Source organism: Glycine max, chromosome 7 (genome assembly GCF_000004515.6).
Source record: "Glycine max cultivar Williams 82 chromosome 7, Glycine_max_v4.0, whole genome shotgun sequence".
NCBI lineage: Eukaryota > Viridiplantae > Streptophyta > Magnoliopsida > Fabales > Fabaceae > Glycine > Glycine max.
Genome location: NC_038243.2, coordinates 17,924,922 through 17,944,990, shown reverse-complemented (window position 1 = coordinate 17,944,990; position 20,069 = coordinate 17,924,922). Strand labels below are relative to the sequence as shown.

Here is a 20,069-nt window from a genome sequence, read left to right as displayed (position 1 = left end):
TAATTAAACAATCATAATATGCATTATAATCTACAGTTAAATAACAATGTACGTAATATTTCTTTATACTATAAAATTATAATGAAATTTATTATATTTGTAATAATTATTAATCAAATTATACCATTATTAATACTTTAACTAATATTCTTAAAACTCTATGCAGTGCACAATCGTGAAGTATCATTTTGTATTACCACAATCATGAAGTAGTTGAACAAGAGTTAACTTCGTACCAACCATCTGAATATTCCGTGCAATATTTTTTCTTTTAAATGATTAAAATTATTACATAATTTTTTTTATAAAAAAACATTAGTAAATATTACTCATACAATCTTACAATCAATGTTTTATATGCGTGTTTAATATTACAGAATATTCTTATACATGCATACACACACACACATATATATATATATATATATATATATATATATATATATATATATATATATTATTTCTCTTACTCTTATACCAAAAAAATTTCTCTCACTATATATGTTTCGTATATATTTTTTCTATTTCAAAATGACCGATGTTTCAAATTTTTGTCACACATTAAAAACAACAATAAATATGTTATTGAAATAATTTTACTAAGCTTACTCTCTATAAATACATTATTTGTAACTATTAGGTGATAGTGGTAGTGATTGAAAAATTAATGGACACACTCAAAAGTCAAAATTATTAGATTGATGTAATATATTTGAAATAAATTCGGAACAGTTTTAATGTTTCATTAAAACCTTAAAATATTAATCAGTATGAATTTTATTTAAATACTAAAATTAATATCAGTCATTTTAATTAAAATGGAGGAAATATATAAATAAAAGTTTAATATAAGAAGTTTCAACATGGTTAATTGGTTATTAAAAAAATGTAAACAGTTGATGAAATTCAAAAAACAAAATGATAAATATAAAAAAATAATTTTTAAAATAATAATATAAGAAAATATCATCCATAGTGTGGTGTTGAGAAATAATTGATACCACTTATATTTTATCGGATTGGATCATGCATTGTGACGAAAGGGCAACTTGTGAACATAATATAATATATAAGACAAATGACAGCTATGCATTGATTCAGCTAACTATGCAAATGTAACGTGGTGGGGTTGGAACAAGGAGAGAGAGAGAGAGAGAGAGAGAGAGAAATATGCAAGAATATTCACTATTCCACGTCTATAAATCGAAAGATCCCAATGTCTTAGGAGCAGTGTGCTATAGTGAGTCTACGTGTTTGAGAGAAAGGTTGAGCTATAGCCTAAAGGGAGAGACACATAAATAGTTTCTACTTTCTATTCATAGATAGATGGCTGGCCCAATTATGAGACCTCAGATTGTGCTATTTGGCTCCTCCATAATTCAAATGAGCTTCGACAATGGTGGTTGGGGTGCTATTCTAGCTAACTTGTACGCTAGGAAGGTGTTTTTCTTTATCCTAATTCATCATTTTATGTATGGTCATTTAATTTGATTCTATATACCAGAGTTTCATCATAGTTTTGCTTCCTCAACAGCCTGAAACTCTTAGCAGAGTTTTCTTTGAATATACACCACAATTTTATTTCTTTTGAAAGGAATCGCACCACAAATGGTCATTTCTACACCTCAAAATTAATTAGCGATGATTAAGCATATCTTGATGCACACAAAAAGATTAGTAACACTTATGCATACATAAAACAGTGAAAACATTTAATTACTATGATAAGGATGTGATACTCGCTTTATATATATATATATATATAACACTTCCACGTTTTTTTCATTATATTGCTTATTATATAAATCATTTTTATGTTTTTTTTCTTTTTTCCTTATTTTCCACCTATTTTATCCTAATATTTCACCCCTAAATGGTGTGGATAAATATCAATATTTATTTTTCTTTTTGTTAATAATATAATAGATCAAATATATATTTTTTGTCTTCTTATTTCTGTTTTTTTTTTCTTCTTTTTATTACATTACTCATTTACATGAGTCACTTTCTCTCTCAATCCTTTTTTCTTTCTTCCTGTTTTTCTCCTATATATATCTAACTCCAATGTTCCACCTAAGGATGAATAATATCATTACTTCTTTTTTTTTAAAATAATGATAGATCAAATTCAATTTTTTAATTTAGTGTATATTCCAGTATATACTTTTTTTGTCAATTTTCATGGATGAATGAACCTAAATTATATAATGTTTAATATATATGATAACATAGGCGGACATCATCTTAAGAGGATACTCTGGTTGGAATTCAAGGCGGGCTTTGGAGGTTTTGGATGAAATTTTCCCCAAGGTATGGACACAACGGCATGTTGAATGCTTCATCAGCAGATTTCATTTGCTTTTGAATATTTTTTTTCTCTGGCATTGACCAATTAATGGAGGCATGCAACATCTCTCTAAAAGAGACATGAAATTTGACATGGTCTGTGGAGTGTTGGATTGGATCCAATTACTATTTTTTAGTTATTTTGAAGTTAAAATTTAGAATAAGAGATTTAATAAACTAAAAACTTAAAAGAAAGAGTGACAATAAGGAAAGAAAGAGGAGGAGACTGACAACAGAATGAGTAGAGACAAAAGCAAAGAGAATAAAAGTCATTTTTTATTTTCAAAAACTCTTTCACGTACTTTGTTTTTTTTATAAATTTTAATTTATTAAAAAATTAAATTACTTAATTTTTAATTAATTTTAGTGGAATGTTTTTATGTAAGTTTTTTTTAAATCTAGAAACTGCGACACGAACAACTAGTAATTTGTATCATTTAATTTTTTTCTTAATTAATTCTTTACGTTTAGTAAAAAAATATTTACAATCAATATAAAAAAACTAATTCTTTACATTATTGAGAGATTAATCTAATGACTTCCAGTAAAAAAAAAGTATCTTGCTTTAAAAAAAATCTATTTTTAAGAAGAAGAGAAGCCCTAACAAAGTCAAGTCAAATATTAATTCCCAAATATGTCTTGACAATTATATAACTTGAGGAATCCTGCACATGATATCCTGAATGCCTTAAATGGAAAAGTTGGACATGTTAAGAAGTTCTATTTGTTTTCAATTGTTTAGATTTGTACTCATCCTTTGCACAATGTGGTTGGTGTTAACTTTTCATAAATGTGATTTGCTTTGATTCTTGCTCCGAGTGAGACATATATATGAACAATGACCCTTATATATGTTCTGTTATTTTCTTAATTAAACTCAGGATGCTTATGTGCAACCATCATTGGTAATTGTGTATTTTGGTGGCAATGATTCTATTGATCCTCACCCATCTGGCCTTGGTCCTCATGTACCCCTTGAAGAATATGTTGAAAACATGAGGAAAATTGCTAATCATCTTAAGGTAATAAATAATTAATCTTCCACATCAAACTTTATTCATCATATCCACCCCAATATATTAATATAAACCTTATATTATTCGAATATTATTATTGTCTTTACTTGTACCTAATATTTAATTTGTTGGTGGCATTAATGTTTGACACAAATCATAATGCTTGACAGAGCCTCTCGGACCATATTCGCATTATATTTCTCACTTCTCCTCCGATCAATGAAGAACTAATCCGCAAAAAGCTCAGGTTCATAAATACGCTTCCTATTTGCTTATTATAATGTTTTTACTCACTAGCTCCACACTTACACATACATTTTTAGCTACTAAATGTAACACATTAAATTATAACTACATATATATCTCATCTACCCTTAAATTAACTAGCTAGAATGCATATCAGAATCCATAAACTCCTTGTACTCCACCAGTTTTCTAATGAATTTTTGGCTGCACCGAATCCAGTGCAACGCAATCAGGAAGAACCAATGAATCCTGTGGAGAGTATGCAGATGGGTTAATGGAGCTTTGTGAGGAGATGAATATCAAGGCCATTAATCTGTGGTCTGCAATTCAGACAAGAGAGGATTGGTTAGACGTTAGCTTCACGTAAGTATATAATATATATGATCTCTCTCCTATATATGCATGCATTATTATAAATTTTTTTAGTTAGTATGATTTCTAAAATTAAAAAGAAATTATTATCAAATTGTCATGCGTATGATAAATTTATTAATTTTTATAATAATTATATTTTGAATAATTGTTTTGTTGATTGACAGTATGAAAGTCTTAATAAAATTAAACTTTTGTTTTTTTAAATGAGTAACCATGATTAAAAGTGAGAAATTAAATAAAAAATTATAAACTTTTTAAGGATAAAACATGAGGGACCACAAACTCCCTGAATTGGAAATAACTCAAAATCTCTGCATTTCCTTCATCCTGATAATGGATTTTGGTAATTTCTTAGGGATGGAGTTCATCTATCAGCAGAGGGAAGCAAGGTAGTGGTGAAGGAAATATTAAAGGTTCTAAGAGAAGTAGATTGGAAACCTAGTCTGCATTGGATGTCAATGCCAACTGAATATGCAGAAGATTCACCATATTATCCTCCAAGTCCTGATGGAACAACAACCATAAATGTGTCTCATATTATCTCCCGAAGGTGTTTGCAGTGGGATATATAGTACTTTATGTATTTATATTGCGTACCATATAAGAGGCTCAATTATGTTGTGTGGAGTGGAGCTCTTGGAAAAGTGATATTTTCCCTACCCCATACGTTTTGGGGGCGCTTTAATTATTCTATTCTAGTTTTCATTTGTTACATGTACTTAAATTTGTGTTAATAAATTAAAATTCCACTCAATTTACACTTTATATTCTCTCTTGTTTTCAGCTTTCAATCTCATACACAGTAAGCTCTTTAATTGCCACTCTCATTTGTTATGGAGAAATTATTAAGTAACTCTGAACCATCTTTTAATTTTGATGTCTCACTACACTAGTTACAAAATTAACTTAAGAATAAAAGTGTTGATGTTTTTATCAATTAAATTAATCAAATACAAAAGTGTACATTTCAAACTCATTGGTATCAGGTTAATTTGGAAGCATCAGAGTCTAATGCTTAATAAACTTAGCTGCAAGAATGTGGGTCAAAAAGCTACTAATTTGTGAGTTAATTTCAATATTCCTTAGTGGAGTTTCGCCTTCGAATAACATTTTTTCCATTCAAAAAGTTCTAATTTAAGATATTGTTTAAAAAAAATCAACTTCAATATGACTCAGACGAATAATTTTTTAATTGGCAGAAAGTTTTATGCATATATAATATCCTCTGCTATTGTACTTCCAATGAATTCTGACTCGTAAATACATCACACACTATAATATGGGTTAAGGATTGAGATCTTCGGCACAGTTTAATTTTTAAACTGAATATATATTAGTAAGTTTTATAAATAAAAAAGTAAATAAATAATTAAATACGTACTCTCAGTGAATTCCGTTAGATCAAACTGCACCGGGTGTACGTAATTTATTTTTATAATCTTCAGAAGATCCAAAACTGGTTAATTATTCTTTTTTGAGAGCATCCTTTTCATCACTGTACGTTTGTAGGATCTATAGCAATGTGACGCGAGCGAGTTAACCGCGAATAAAAAAGACAAATAATTAAGTATGCGTGATAACTATGATAAGCCTTTTAACCTATCTAAATATATATGCATGCACGAGGTTGGTAGCGCATTATCCGTGGGGTTTGGAGATGGTGAGAGATCCACATGCCTTCCGTGGACGAGGTTGGTAGCGCATTATCCGTGGGGTTTGGAGATGGTGAGAGATCCACATGCCTTCCATGGAGTCCACAAAAAGGTGTGGAGGTGAAAATAAACACATGTATACTATGATAAAGTTTTTTGTATTAGCAAGATTAAGTTTCTTATGTATAGACAAATACACTTCTTCTATTTGTTTTAGCATCTTGATATAGGTCTTCTTGTATTAGCACTTTTGATTTTCTCTAACTGCGGGGTATGTTCCATTTATTGTTGTATCATTTTGGGTTTAATATAATTTACATTTTTCTACCTGATTCAAAGGGACTATGTAAGACACTGTAACATGTTCTTCTCATTTCTTGGTATAGTTTGTCACGTTGCACACACCTTGTGTGCTCCATACTACTAATTACAAGTAATATATTGTCTTTTGTCTATAAAAAAAGAAAACAATGACAGTAAAGATTATGAAGCAGATGTGTATATTTGAAATAATTAGTATTTTCTTGATTTATGTAGGTAGAATAAGTTGTTATTATTGTAACATGTTAGGAGAATCTTCTGTCATTTAAATTCAACCAAAATCTTGGAGTTAACTTTCTTATTTTCAACATTACTATTTATTGATAAAATCAGAAACACTTCAAAAAAAATATTTCAAACATACTTTGTATGCCACACCTTCAACATGTGTTGGTTATCATGTTAAAATAAAAAATATATTTTTAGATTTAGACATCTCTTTTGCCACGACTTATACTATGAATATTTTTTCAATATATATGACTCGAGCACGAGTTAATTAAGAGAGTAAGCCGACACCTTTTTTTGGTTAAATAATCCCAAACAATCTTATCATAAAAAAATATAAAATTGAAAATTATGTCAACTTATAATATAAATATTGCAAGGTTGATAACATTCTTTTTGAGATTAACTAGTTATTTTAACTAATAAGGAATACGTCTATTGGTATTTTAACTGTGAGGCAGACATATTTTCTTACCTACTGAATACTATTAAGGAAATTATTGGGAATATTATGCAATCAATATTATTATACTGATCAACTATTTCAACTACACAAGTATCCTACTTGTCGAAAGCAACTTGAAATAGGAATGGGAAAGTGTTTATTAAGACTAACATTATCAATTATATCCAAATATCATGCCAAAAGCGAACCTGCATCCTTTGGAATGTTTTAGCAAATTGAGCTGACTTTGTCAATCTCTGTCTGTTTATACAAAGAGCTTTTATTTGATTATATTGAATTCGCTTTTGTTGGTGTGGTCACATTTCGTGGCCATTAGCCTTAATAAAATTCGTTTTGCTGTTAAAAAAATATGACAAAGTTTCATTCGGTAAAATTAATCATGGAGAAATTACCAACGAAGATATATATATATATATCCGTCACTTTCTCATATGTTGCCACCGCCCGCAATGGAGAAAGAGAGAAGGAAGTTGTTTAGGTGTTGTTTAATTTTTTGTTCAGATGTTAGGTCACACTATTTGTTTAAATATAAAATTGTGACATAAGATGATAAGATTCGGTATACAGGTATAAAATTTAACACTTACTTTACACGAGAATGTGACCTCTATCATATATTATTACCTCCCGTCTTATATACAAATAATAAATAGTATTTTTTCCTAATTATGAACAATAATGATTAGTTTTTTAATTTATTTAGAGTTAAATATTTTTTTATCCTTAATTTATTGCTAATTTTTTTATTAGACTTTCACTTATTGAACTATAAGTATTAACATTAAATTATCACTTATAATATTTAAATTTAAATTTAAAAATACTTTTAAAATAAAATTTGAATTTATAATAATATTAACCGTGATTACCAGTTTTTTAGTCTTTTGATAATTTATTTTAGGTTTATTGTATATGGTAATAGGACCGGAGTAGAAAGGAAAGCTTACCAGAAAAGAATGCTTATAAAGTGCAATAACTGCACCGAGACAAGAATATTCAGAATCCAATTATGAAACATTTAATATTATGCTGGATTGAATTGCCGAACATGAAGTGGCAATATAATATGCCATGATTGGCAGCTATCCAGCCAGCCAGATAACGTGAATTTACCATTCGATTAGGTTGATTAAAAACAAACAAGCACTCCAATAATGCTTTCTTTAAATAAATAAATAAAAAGACAAATGAATGGGTAAATATTCTTGGGTCCCACATCTCAATTAGGGTTGGGAATAGGTCAGGTCGACCTACAGGGGCCTACGACCTGATCTACATAAAGTCTGGTTTGAACTGACCTATTTAATTAAAAGGTTAGGCTCAAGCTTTTTTAAAAGTCTATTAAATTAAATAGATCAGGCGTATACTTGTTAAAAAGTCTTATAAGCCTGATAGGCCGACCTATATATATATATATATATATATATATATATATATATATATATATATATATATATATATATATATATATATATATATATAATTTTTTGGTATCAATTTAAACTTATATTATTTTTTGGGTACAATTAATTTTTTTTAAAACTAGCAGACTTTGATTACACATTTATGCTCCATAATTTCCATTCCTATACTCAAGTAAGACTTTAATTACAATTTAGGTGTGAGTCCCTTTTATATTACTCATTATTTTTATTGACTTTCCTATTCTAGTTAACATTTCCTTTTTCATTAACTTTCCTATTACGTTCCTACCCCAAAGCAAACAAATATAAAAATGCTTTTAAAAAGGCTATTCAGGCTAGGCTTTTAAAAAGGTCAGGCCGAGCCAAAATAAAAGCCTTTGATAGGCTATAGGCCAGGCTCAGACCTCAAAAATTCATCGTATGCTAGGCTTAGGCCTTTTAAAGCCTAGCCTAACCTATTTTCACCCTTAATCTCAATTGATTCTCTTTTGTCCTTTAGTTATGTTTACTCATCCTAAATTAGGGTTTAAAGTTAAGTATATAAACATGAAAATGACTAATGATAGATCATTTAAAGTAAAACTTAATATTTATGCTAATAATGTTTTTTAATATTTTTCTGTTATTATAAATTAGCATGAGATGGGGTTTAAAAATAAAAAGTGATTAATGAATATTCTAATAAATATATTAAGAAAATATAAAATGAAGTCTTACAATATAAAATTCATTAATCCAAAACAAATCACACAATGAAAATGACCATAAAAAACTTGAGAAAATGTAAATAAAGTCAATAAATAATTAATGTGTTTGGAACCACACATGTGTGACTCTCAAATAAGAGTTAGAAATGACAATAATAATTTAGTATAAAATTCATTAATTCAATGAATCAGACTGAAATAATAATAAGAACCTTGAGAAAAATGTAAATAAAGTCAATAACTATTAATGTGTTTGGAAGCACACTTGGATGGTGCAATATTTTTTATTTTATTTCAAAAAAATGTTTAACTAAAAGGCCTATATTTGTGAATAGATGAAAGGTCTTTATGGCTATGAGAAGCAAAACCTTTAGTCAGGGACTGACATGTCTAAAAAGCCAAAAGATGTATTGTACATTAGGATAATTCTTAATAGAAATACAATGAAGATTTTGCATACATCTGTTCTAGGAAGTAGTCACTCGACAGAAGGTAATTTCTAATAGAACTAAAAAGAAGGGATATCTTAATAAAATAATTGCTAGAAATAAAGTGATTGCATTATACTCATGCATCAAAGCAAACATCTAGAATTAGAACTTCATGCATTTTATCTATTGAATCGTTGCAAAGACATTTAGGAGATATATAGGTAAAATAGGCTTGTTATCATGAGACATTAGGTGATGTGAACCTTACGGGGAGGATCGCTTGATACAGGCTGTAGAGTTTTTGGACGACGCCACTTCCAGTGAAGGAAGATAAGTCAGGGTAGACGCCACTTCCGGTGAAGGAAGATAAGTCCGGGTAGACGCCACTTCCAGTGAAAGAAGATAAGTCAGGGTAGACGCCACTTCCAGTGAAGGAAGATAAGTCAGGGTAGACGCCACAAGGATTACCTTGATAAGTCTGATAATTGGTTCAACAAGGAACCCAGAGAGAAACTCTCACCCAATTTTATGAAAATGCCAAAAGTTTTTCTTTTATTCAAAACAAAAACCAATACTTATAGTGTATCTGAACAAAAAGATAAAAATAGACATGAGCCTTCTAAATAGTTTGGGCCAAAATTACAATAAATAAAAATTATAACTAAAAAACATATTTAACTTGGGCCTTCAAATTAGTTTGGGCCTTCAGCAACAGTTAATTGTCTTGATAGTGTCTCTGCCTCTGGACCTTCATCCTTCTCCACTTGGGCCTTCATCCTTCTCCACTCGGGGGCTTCGTCCTTCTCCACTTGGGCCTTTAGCCTGTATTTGGTCAGTTTCATGATTCTCATCATTCCCTCCTTCTTGGAAAACATTTGTCCTCAAATGTCCAAGATCATCACCGGGTTCAAGTACCACTTCCTTCCTTTTCTTGTTGTCTTGCTTGGCATAGCTTTCATTCTTCTTTGCAATTTGCACCTTCACTTGGTCATACAATCTTTTCAAATACTCAACTTTGGCATGTGCATCCTTACGTTGAGTCTCTTGAGGATTGCTTTTGTAAGTTGGCCTGTTAGGCAATGAAGCTTCGGGGAAGAGATCAACTTGATGTTCTATGCCTCTTGAAGGTGGCAGTCCATGAGGAATCTCCTTAGGAAAGACATTTTTAAATTCCTGCAATAAGGGTTGAACACTAGGAGAGATAGAAATAGTAAACTCATTAGAATTATCAGTAGAAATTTTACTGTCTTTGCAATACTGTAGATTGAGTGGTTCATGAGCAGGTAACACTTTCCTCACTTCACTCGCCTCTGAAAAATAATTAAATTTTCTCTCATGTGTATCACTCTCTCTCTTATGTGTATCACTCTTTTCCTCGGGTGTATCACTCTTCTTTTTCATATTCCTTTGTGGTGCCTCACTATTTTCTTTCTCTTGTTCTCTCTTTTCTCTCATTCTGATTTGGTCATCACACACTTCTCTAGGGGATAGAGGTTTAAGAGTAAATGAGGAAGATTTGGCTATTCGTCTGTAGGGCTCTTCTTTGTTACGGTTCAACAAACGTTGCATTTGTGTAGTTCACGCGTCCAGAAATAAGCGCTGAGATTCGTCCAATTGATGATATACACCACCATTGTCACCAGCTCTTGCCATGATTAAGGAACAAAGAATTTTGCAGTAAATTAGAAAAAAAATTCAGGACCTCACCACACTCTACTCACGTGTTTCTCTCTTTGATGGTAGTTCACTCATGTTTGATGCTCTCAATATAGGCTTTTGTGTGATTTTTTCACTCTTGCCTTTTACCACTCACTCCCTCTTAAGTTCCTAGATGGATCGAATTAGACACACAAGGTAATATAAAATAAAAGGAAAGACAATATAATTATCTGAGTAACAAATTTGATTTGGGATAACAACTTGGACTTGATTTGGATAGCAGATTGGATTTGATTTGGATAACAGATTATATTTGATTTGATTTGGATAAAAAAATTTGATTTGATTTGATTTGGATAATAGATCAGATTTGGATAACAAATTAGATTCAATTTGGATAACAGATATGATAACAAATAAGATAACAGATAGGATAACAGATAAGATAACAGATATGATCAATAAACTTTAAATGCTCATAACTTTTGCTACGGTTGTCCGTTTGAGGCCCACTATATATCAAAACGCTCAGAATTCAAAGGAGAATCTAGATAAGGGGATTTGGTACACGATTTTCTGCCAAAAAAAAGCCTCTAACTTCCTCAATTTCGTGTTCAAAGATCAAACACCCCACTTTCTTGTCTTTTCTTTTCTTTTTTTTTTCTTCTCTTTTTTTTAAATTTCTGCAACTTTTTTTTTTAACTTGAAATAAAACTCAAACAAATTTTTTTTTACACAAAGTCTGAAAGACACAAGAAACAAGAACAAGAACAAAAACGTGACAAGAACAAGAACAAGAACGAAACAAAGACACAAGCAAGAACGCAACAAGACGCAAACAAGAAAACAAATAACAGAACAAGGACAAAACACGAACCTGGACAAATTACAAAGAAAAATAATAGGATAGGATAGAACCTGTATCAAGAGCCGAAGCTCTGATACCAGATGATGTGAACCTTACGGGGCGGATCGCTTGATACAGGCTGTAGAGTTTTTGGACGACGCCACTTCTAGTGAAGGAAGATAAGTCAGGGTAGACGCCACAAGGATTACCTTGATAAGTCTAATAATTGGTTCAACAAGGAACCCAGAGAGAAACTCTTACCCAATTTTATGAAAATGCCAAAAGTTTTTCTTTTATTCAAAACAAAAACCAATACTTATAATGTATCTGAACAAAAAGATAAAAATAGACATGGGCCAAAATTACAATAAATAAAAATTATAACTAAAAAACATATTTAACTTGGGCCTTCAAATTAGTTTGGGTCTTCAACAACAATTAATTGTCTTGATAGTGTCTCTGTCTTTGGGCCTTCATCCTTCTCCACTTGGGCCTTCATCCTTCTCCACTCGGGGGCTTTGTCCTTCTCCACTTGGGCATTTGTCCTTCTCCACTTGGGCCTTTAGCCTGTATTTGGCCAGTTTCATGATTCTCATCATTAGGAACAAGTAATCTAATAGATGTGAGTAAGATAAATTTACCTGATTGATAAAAAAAAAAAAAATACATCTTAGACAAATAAGACATGTCAGGTCCTAACATTCTCATTTTATTGAATTCCCTATTAATTCTTTTCTTTTCTACTATTTTCCTTGTTTACTAATATATGTTATTACTTATTGTTCTTATTACCCATCCTTTATGTCATTTTTTCTCTTCTCTTATAAATTAAAAATTATACAATACAAGTACAAAATAAAATTCATATAAAAATCGTCATTTGAACTTTCGAATCTTAACTATTTAAATATTTGGTACACTTACCAAATAATTAACACAGTGGGGTTCTATTCTAACTAATATGTATTGTAGAAAGGTTTTTTTCTTTCTCTTTTTCATCAATTTTAATTCTAATGGTTACAACTGCTATTAAACTAGTTCCATAAGCTGGCAAGCACACATTATATATTATGCTTCTCTTTATATATAGTTTTCTTTCAACTAAGGGTTTAGATTCAATGTACACTTCAAGAGACGCTTAATTATTACCAAACTTAATTTATAAAACTGTGAAAAAATGTTGTTACTATATATAATGAATTTAACCAGGTCTAGTTCTAAATAAACATTTGGATTTCTAAATAAACATGTTGTCAATGGTTCATTTTTTATTATGTGTAAGATTTTGTTTAAAGAAATAAAATTCACTTCAATCATCTCTATCATTAAAAAAAAAAGGTGGAAAATTTGAAGTTTGAGTGAAAATATAGTAGTTAGAAAAGAAAAAAATAGCCAAGTAATTTGATTTTAGTAGTGCTTATCGATATTAAAGTGAATGAACCTGTTTTTTATATCTTGCGGATGTGGCCATACAGGCTGACATAATATTGCGAGGATATTTATTTAGGTTGGAATTCAAGGCAAGCTTTGGATGTTCTGGATAAAGTTTTCCCCAAGGTACGGAGCAAACATGTTCGTTGCCACGTAGATTTCGTTTGTATCCATTGGAATCTATTTTGTGTCTCTTAAAATCATTCTGTTTTATTTATTGTCATTAACTAAACAAGAATTGAATTGTTAGGATAAAACTAAACGTATATTCCAAATTTGAAATGTATGCATGAGTGTAAGGAGGAGGGAAATAGATATACCTAATATATGATGGGATAGGAAATGTAAAAAGGGATAAGAAAAAAATTAAGGAGTGAAAATAAGATGAAAGAAAAATTGATTGTTATAAATAATAATTTCTAGTTGTTCAATTTCAGTGCACCATTTAGAACTATATCACATTTGAGATAGGATGAAATATGATGAATTCAGACGATATTTTATAACTACATACTTATCTTGAATAAATTTATTATTTCTTTATTTTTTTATTGCCTAGAAAAAATAAAATGTTTTTTTTTTCTTTCTTCAATAACTTCTGATCTCTAATAAATCTCTCAGTAGGATTTAAACTCAGATGAAGTTCTGATCATCTATCAAAGAAAAAAGAAAGAATAACTCTTGCAAGATTTTTAAGAAATTCTTCAATTTCTTGTGGAAGCATATGATTATTCAGTTGGAGAATTTAAGGAAGTAAACATCAGATAAATTTATACCAATAAGTTATAAACGATCACATAAGAGAACTTGACATTATATTTTCATCTAAAATCTTTAAAAGTGAATTATTTTTTTTCCTGCTATCATTTATTTTTAGATAATATGTGATAATTTTATTTATTTTTTAGATTCTTGTTCATGTATTATATTGAAATGTAACTAGTGACTCTTGTTATTTTCTTGAACTTAGGAATCTCCTGTGCAACCATCATTGTTAATTGTGTATTTTGGCGGTAATGATTCGGTTCACCCTCACCCATCTGGCCTTGGTCCTCATGTACCCCTTGAAGAATATGTTGAAAACATGAGGAAAATTGCTAATCATCTTAAGGTAATAAATAAATAATTTTCCACATCAAACTTTATTCATCATATCCACCCCAATATATTAATATAACCCTTATATTATTCGAATATTATTATTGTCTTTTGTGCGTAATATTTAATTTGTTGGTGGCATTAATGTTTGACACAAATCATAATGCTTGACAGAGCCTCTCGGACCATATTCGCATTATATTTCTCACTTCTCCTCCGATCAATGAAGAACAAATCCGCAAAAAGCTCAGGTTCATAAATACGCTTCCTATTTGCTTATTATAATGTTTTTACTCACTAGCTCCACACTTACACATACATTTTTAGCTACTAAATGTAACACATTAATTATAACTACATATATATCTCATCTACCCTTAAATTAACTAGCTAGAATGCATATCAGAATCCATAAACTCCTTGTACTCCACCAGTTTTCTAATGAATTTTTGGCTGCACTGAATCCAGTGCAACGCAATCAGGAAGAACCAATGAATCCTGTAGAGATCGAGTATGCAGATGCTTTAATGGAGCTTTGTGAGGAGATGAGTATCAAGGCCATTAGTCTGTGGTCTGCAATTCAGACAAGGGATGACTGGTTAGATGATAGTTTCACGTAAGTACATATGCTCTTAAGGGAGTAAAAGAAGAAAATACACTCTCATGATTTTTAATAAAAATCCTTAACCATTATCCTAAGACACTAGTTAGTATATATGACCTTAAAAGATTAAATATTTGACCTCTTAGAGTGGATATATAACTACTAACTTCCTTTCTAATTTATAAATTTTTATAGTGAAGATTTAATTATCGTATTTTTTAACAAAATTTGTTCTCATATGTATTACTACTGAAAAACATAAATTCTACAACATCAATACGACGTCGGTGCTTCGGGGACCGTCATTGAATACAACGCGGTGACATTTTTGTAAATACCACGACATGAACAATGACATTTTTGGTCAAAACCGAAGTCGTATTTGACGCGGTTCATAAAACGACGACGTTTCAGTAAAAAAAAATGTTATCGTATTTGACTACAGGCAATGAATACAACGACGTTTTTTAAGACATCATAGTCATTGTTTCAATTTTGCAAATTAAATTTTATCTCAGAAAAAATCGTGCCGCCGTTACCTTTCGTTGTGCCCTTGATCTCTGTCGTGCCATCCCTAGCCTCGTAACCTCCTTCATCTCATAAAAACGTTTTTGGTTCTTTGTGTTACCTAGCCTCCTCCGTCGAGCCCTCCCTCATGGGCTTTCGCGTTTCGTCGGTCATGCCTTTCGATAACTTGTCCGGGCTAGGTTGTGGATCCAACTTTGGTGAGGTAAGTAAAATTCGTTCGTTAATTACTTGTCAGTTTTGCTCATGTACCAGTTCCTTATACTCTGGCATTAGGCTTGGTATTTAGAGTGACCTCGAACTCTAGGCTCTGTTGGACTAACTTCTGCATAAGCAACACGAAAATATAAAAACAGTAAAATGAACCTAGCTTGTCTATAATTTAGTGAGTGCCATGGTAAGTACTGTGTTCAAAAGTCAAAATAATTTTTTTAATTGGAGTTGTACACTTTGAGGTAGCAACGTATGTATGATAAAGCTATATAGGTGAATCATGGTTTTGAGGGACAAAGAGAAGGCTTCATGGGGTGGGAATGGTAAATAATGATGATGATGGTTTGTGGGGTTTTCTTAAAATATGAACATGAAGGTATACAGGGAGAGACGGAGGAGAGATGATGTTGAAGTAACTTGATACTTTGGAATCATTATATTATCTCATGCTTCTTTATTTCCATAATCAGTTTATTGATTAACAATGTGTGTACCAGATAATGACCAATTGGTACTGGTGTGGAGATTACTATTTTTTTTTTTTGTTTTTACAATTAAAAGATGTTGACTTTCTTACAATCTATTTTGTTTATGCTGCAAATCAGAAACCTTTTCCAAATACTTAGATACCTATATTTGTTTTACTTGGTGGTTAGTGAAATCCCATAATGCATCGGAATGTAGGTAAGATAACTAGCATTTTGATTTTAGGGATAATTTAATTATTATTTTTTTTGGACTCTGGATCATTATATGTAAATACAAATTATTTTGTTTGATTTCAAGCAGATTGGTGCTCCTTATTAAGTAGAGATCCATAGAATCTACTCCATTCATTAATTAGATTATTATTTTAGGACTTGAGATATATAATTTGTTTCCTTGCCTTTTTTTGTTTTTGTAAAGTATTTTTTTTCTATTTTTTATTTTTTTTTTCTAAAATAAAATATTTTAAGACGATCTTTTAAATAACCATTTTAAAAAGTGTATATTCTAAGACAACTGTTAACTTAGAAGAATACCCTTCTAAGACGATTTTTAAGGGTATTCTTTTCTAAGACGGTTTTTATGAAACCATCATAAAAAATCATGACTTTTGACAACGTTAACTTTAAAGACGGTTCGAAACCGTCTTTGAAAGTGATTTAGAACTATCATTGTAGGGTCTTTTTGCATTAGTGTTTCTTTCGTTTGATTATTGATTAGGTGATCTTTTGCTCATATTGTTGACTTTCGTAAGGATGAAGTTCATCTATCAGCTGAGGGAAACAAAGTAGTAGTGAAGGAAATATTAAAGGTTCTCAGGAAAGTAGATTGGAAGACTAGTCTGCATTGGATGTCAATGGCAATTGAATTTGCTAAAGACTCACCATATTGTTGGATCGAGTGGCCTTAGAATAATTAAGAAGGGGGGTTGAATTAATTATTCCTAAACCTTTACTAATTAAAAAATTATTCTTCTAAGGCTTTTACAAAATTCTTAAGAGAATGGGGAGTAGAAGAGAAACTTAACAGAAAGTAAAAGCAGAAATTAAATGCACAGCGGAAAGTAAAAGAGTAGGGAAGAAGGAAACAAACACATAAGAGTTTTTATACTGGTTCGGCAACAACCCGTGCCTACATCCAGTCCCCAAGCGACCTGCGATCCTTGAGATTTCTTTCAACCTTGTAAAAAACCTTTTACAAGCAAAGATCCACAAGGGATGTACCCTTCCTTGTTCTCTTTGAACCTAGTGGATGTACCCTCCACTAGAACTGATCCACAAGAGATGTATCATCTCTTGTTCTCAGTCAAACCCAAGTAGATGTACCCTCTACTTGTACCACAAAGGATGTACCCTCCAATGTGTTAAGACAAAGATCTCTTAAACCTTTGATACTTTGTGAATGGGGATACAAAAGAATTCTCAGGCGGTTAGTCCTTTGAACACTTTTGTATTAGGGAATGTGAAGAATCAAAAGAATTCTCAAACTGTGTCGTTTTGAATTCTTTGACAAGGGAGAAGGGAATGAAAAGATGAATAGCACAAGTTGTTTTCAAGGTTTGGAAAACCAGAAAACTTCAGAAAGCTTTTTGTACAAAGAAGAAGAAGAAGTTCAAATAGATTCAAGGCTTGTAAAAGATTGTATGAATATGAAAAGTATTCAAGATTATTGAAATGCAAAACAAAGTCTTGCTTTTATAGACTCTCCATGTCTGGTCAAGAAGACCATTCAGAAGAGTTATAACTTTTAGACCATTCAGAAGAGTTATAACTTTTAGAAAAACTTAAAACCCATTTGAAAAAGTCAAAACCTTTTTGAAGAGTTACATCTTTTGATTTTTTCAGAAACAGTCACTGGTAATCGATTACCAAATTAGTGTAATCGATTACACAAAGCTTTTGAGTGAAAGGATGTGACTCTTCACACTTAAATTTGAATTTCAACGTTCAAGGGCACTGGTAATCGATTACCAAAACATTGTAATCGATTACAGCTTTTTGAAAATAATTGGAACGTTGTAAATTCAGTTTGAAAACTTTTTCAAACTCATTTTGCTACTGGTAATCGATTACACCAATATGGTAATCGATTACCAGAGAGTAAAAACTCTTTGGTAAAGGTTTTGTCAAAAACTCATGTGCTATTCAAAATTTTGAAAAAACTTTTTAATACTTATCTTGATTGAGTCTTTTCTTCATTCTTGAATCTTGAGTCTTGAATCTTGATCTTGATTCTTGAGATCTTAAATCTTGAATCTTGATTCTTGATTCTAGGCTTTCTTCTTGAACTCTTGACTTGTTCTTGATTCACTTGAGATGTTCTTTGATCTTTGAGCTTTTTGTTCATCACCTTTGTCATCATCTTTTATTGTCATTATTGTTATCATCAAAACACCTTTGAATCACATTCACCATGAAGCTTTGCTTGAAGCTTTGCTTCTACACTTATTATCCTCCAAGTCATGATGGAACAACAACCATTAATGAGTCCTATTGTATCTCGCAAAAATGGTTGCAATGGGATGATTTGTAGAAACTATGTAGTATTAATTTGGAATTACCTTGCAGTATGTCATGGAAGATATGCTTTGTTATTATTCAAGCACCAAGCAATAGTCACGAAAGGACAAGGAGTATTTTTTTTAATGGATAGGGCAACACACCTCTACAAAGATCAATTAAAACCTTCACTAGAATAGCAAGGAGTATGATTATATAATAAGATGTTTTTTAGCATGTATTAATATTATAAATCTATGTATCAACATAGTTCGATGTTAACTCGTTGGCAAGTGTACCAAATCGTCACAAGTAGTAAAGTTCTCGGAAGTTCGAGTGTCGAATCCACAAGGACTTTGTTTGTACTTAAATTAATACAGACCCAATTTAAAAGCAAGAGATAAGAATTTAAAATAAAAGATAAAGAAAGATAGAAGATAAGGTAAAGAAAAGATAAGATATTTAAAGATAAAATTAGAAAATAAAAGAAAAGATAAGATATTTAAAGATAAAATTAAAAGATAATAGATTAAAAGATCAAAATAAAAGATAAAATATTTAAATTGGGATAAAGATGACTACTTCTACGAAATTCAAATAAATAAAATCTAAATCTACTAAATCTAAATACTTACTCCTATAACCCAACAGTAAAATAAGGAATAATTACTTCTAAGAAAAACCAACAATAAAAATAGGGAATAAAATCTATATATTAAAATCGCTAAAACCTAACAAGTATAATTAGCCTAGATATATGGATTCTGGATTTGTCTGTTATCAATACCAGTGAATTAATTATGTCCCACATCTATCCATCTACTTGCCCTTGATGCCTCACGATGACAAGCCTACCTTAATTACCTATCTTCCAAATGTCATTTGCGAAGACTCAATAACTAAGATGTTTTAAGATTACATTCTAGATGTTTGCTAAAGCATGGGCATTGAGGCATTAAGTCATGATAACCCAATGATTTCTTTCTTTAATTGTTCTATTAAGCGTTACCCTCTTCCGAGTGGCCTAACCCTTCAAACCGATTCACGCATTCATTCCTTATCCCTAATTAGGCTTTACCCTCTCCCGAGTGGCATAAAGACTAACAGAAAACAAGGTCCGAGATGCAGAATAAGCAAGAAAGAAAAGCAGATAAAAGAAACTGGAAGAAAAACCCTCTAAAAGATAACCCGATAATTTCCTCATTTTAGTGTTCTCTTAAGCGTTACCCTCTCCCGAGTGGCCTAACCCTTAAAACAGATGCAAGTATTCATTCCTTACCCCTAATTAGGCTTTACCCTCTCCCGAGTGGACTAAACCCTAACAGAAAGCAAGTTTAGAGATACAGGATGTAAAAAGAAAGAACGGTAAATAAATAAAGAACATGGAGGGAATTCCTCTTTTTATTGATAACTCTTGAAATGCTCCATTGGCTTTTTAGGCCTGTCAGGCCCTAGCTAGGGGGATTAGCCACTCATGGTCATGAGGGCTTTACAAT

At 30.9% G+C, this 20,069-nt stretch overlaps 1 protein-coding gene and 1 pseudogene across 2 annotated transcripts; both read left to right on the top strand.

Annotated features, from left to right (window-relative positions):
- Positions 1–1,104: 1,104 nt before the first annotated feature.
- On the top strand, positions 1,105–4,748 carry LOC100792188 (GDSL esterase/lipase CPRD49-like). Of its 2 annotated transcripts, NM_001255442.2 has the most exon segments (6): positions 1,230–1,440; positions 2,233–2,310; positions 3,228–3,368; positions 3,533–3,609; positions 3,828–3,971; positions 4,339–4,737. In NM_001255442.2, coding segments are annotated over 6 exon segments (771 nt in total). In that variant the 5' UTR covers positions 1,230–1,326; the 3' UTR covers positions 4,556–4,737.
- A 908-nt stretch (positions 4,749–5,656) lies between these two features.
- Positions 5,657–18,607, top strand: LOC100776072 (GDSL esterase/lipase CPRD49-like; annotated as a pseudogene).
- Positions 18,608–20,069: the final 1,462 nt, after the last annotated feature.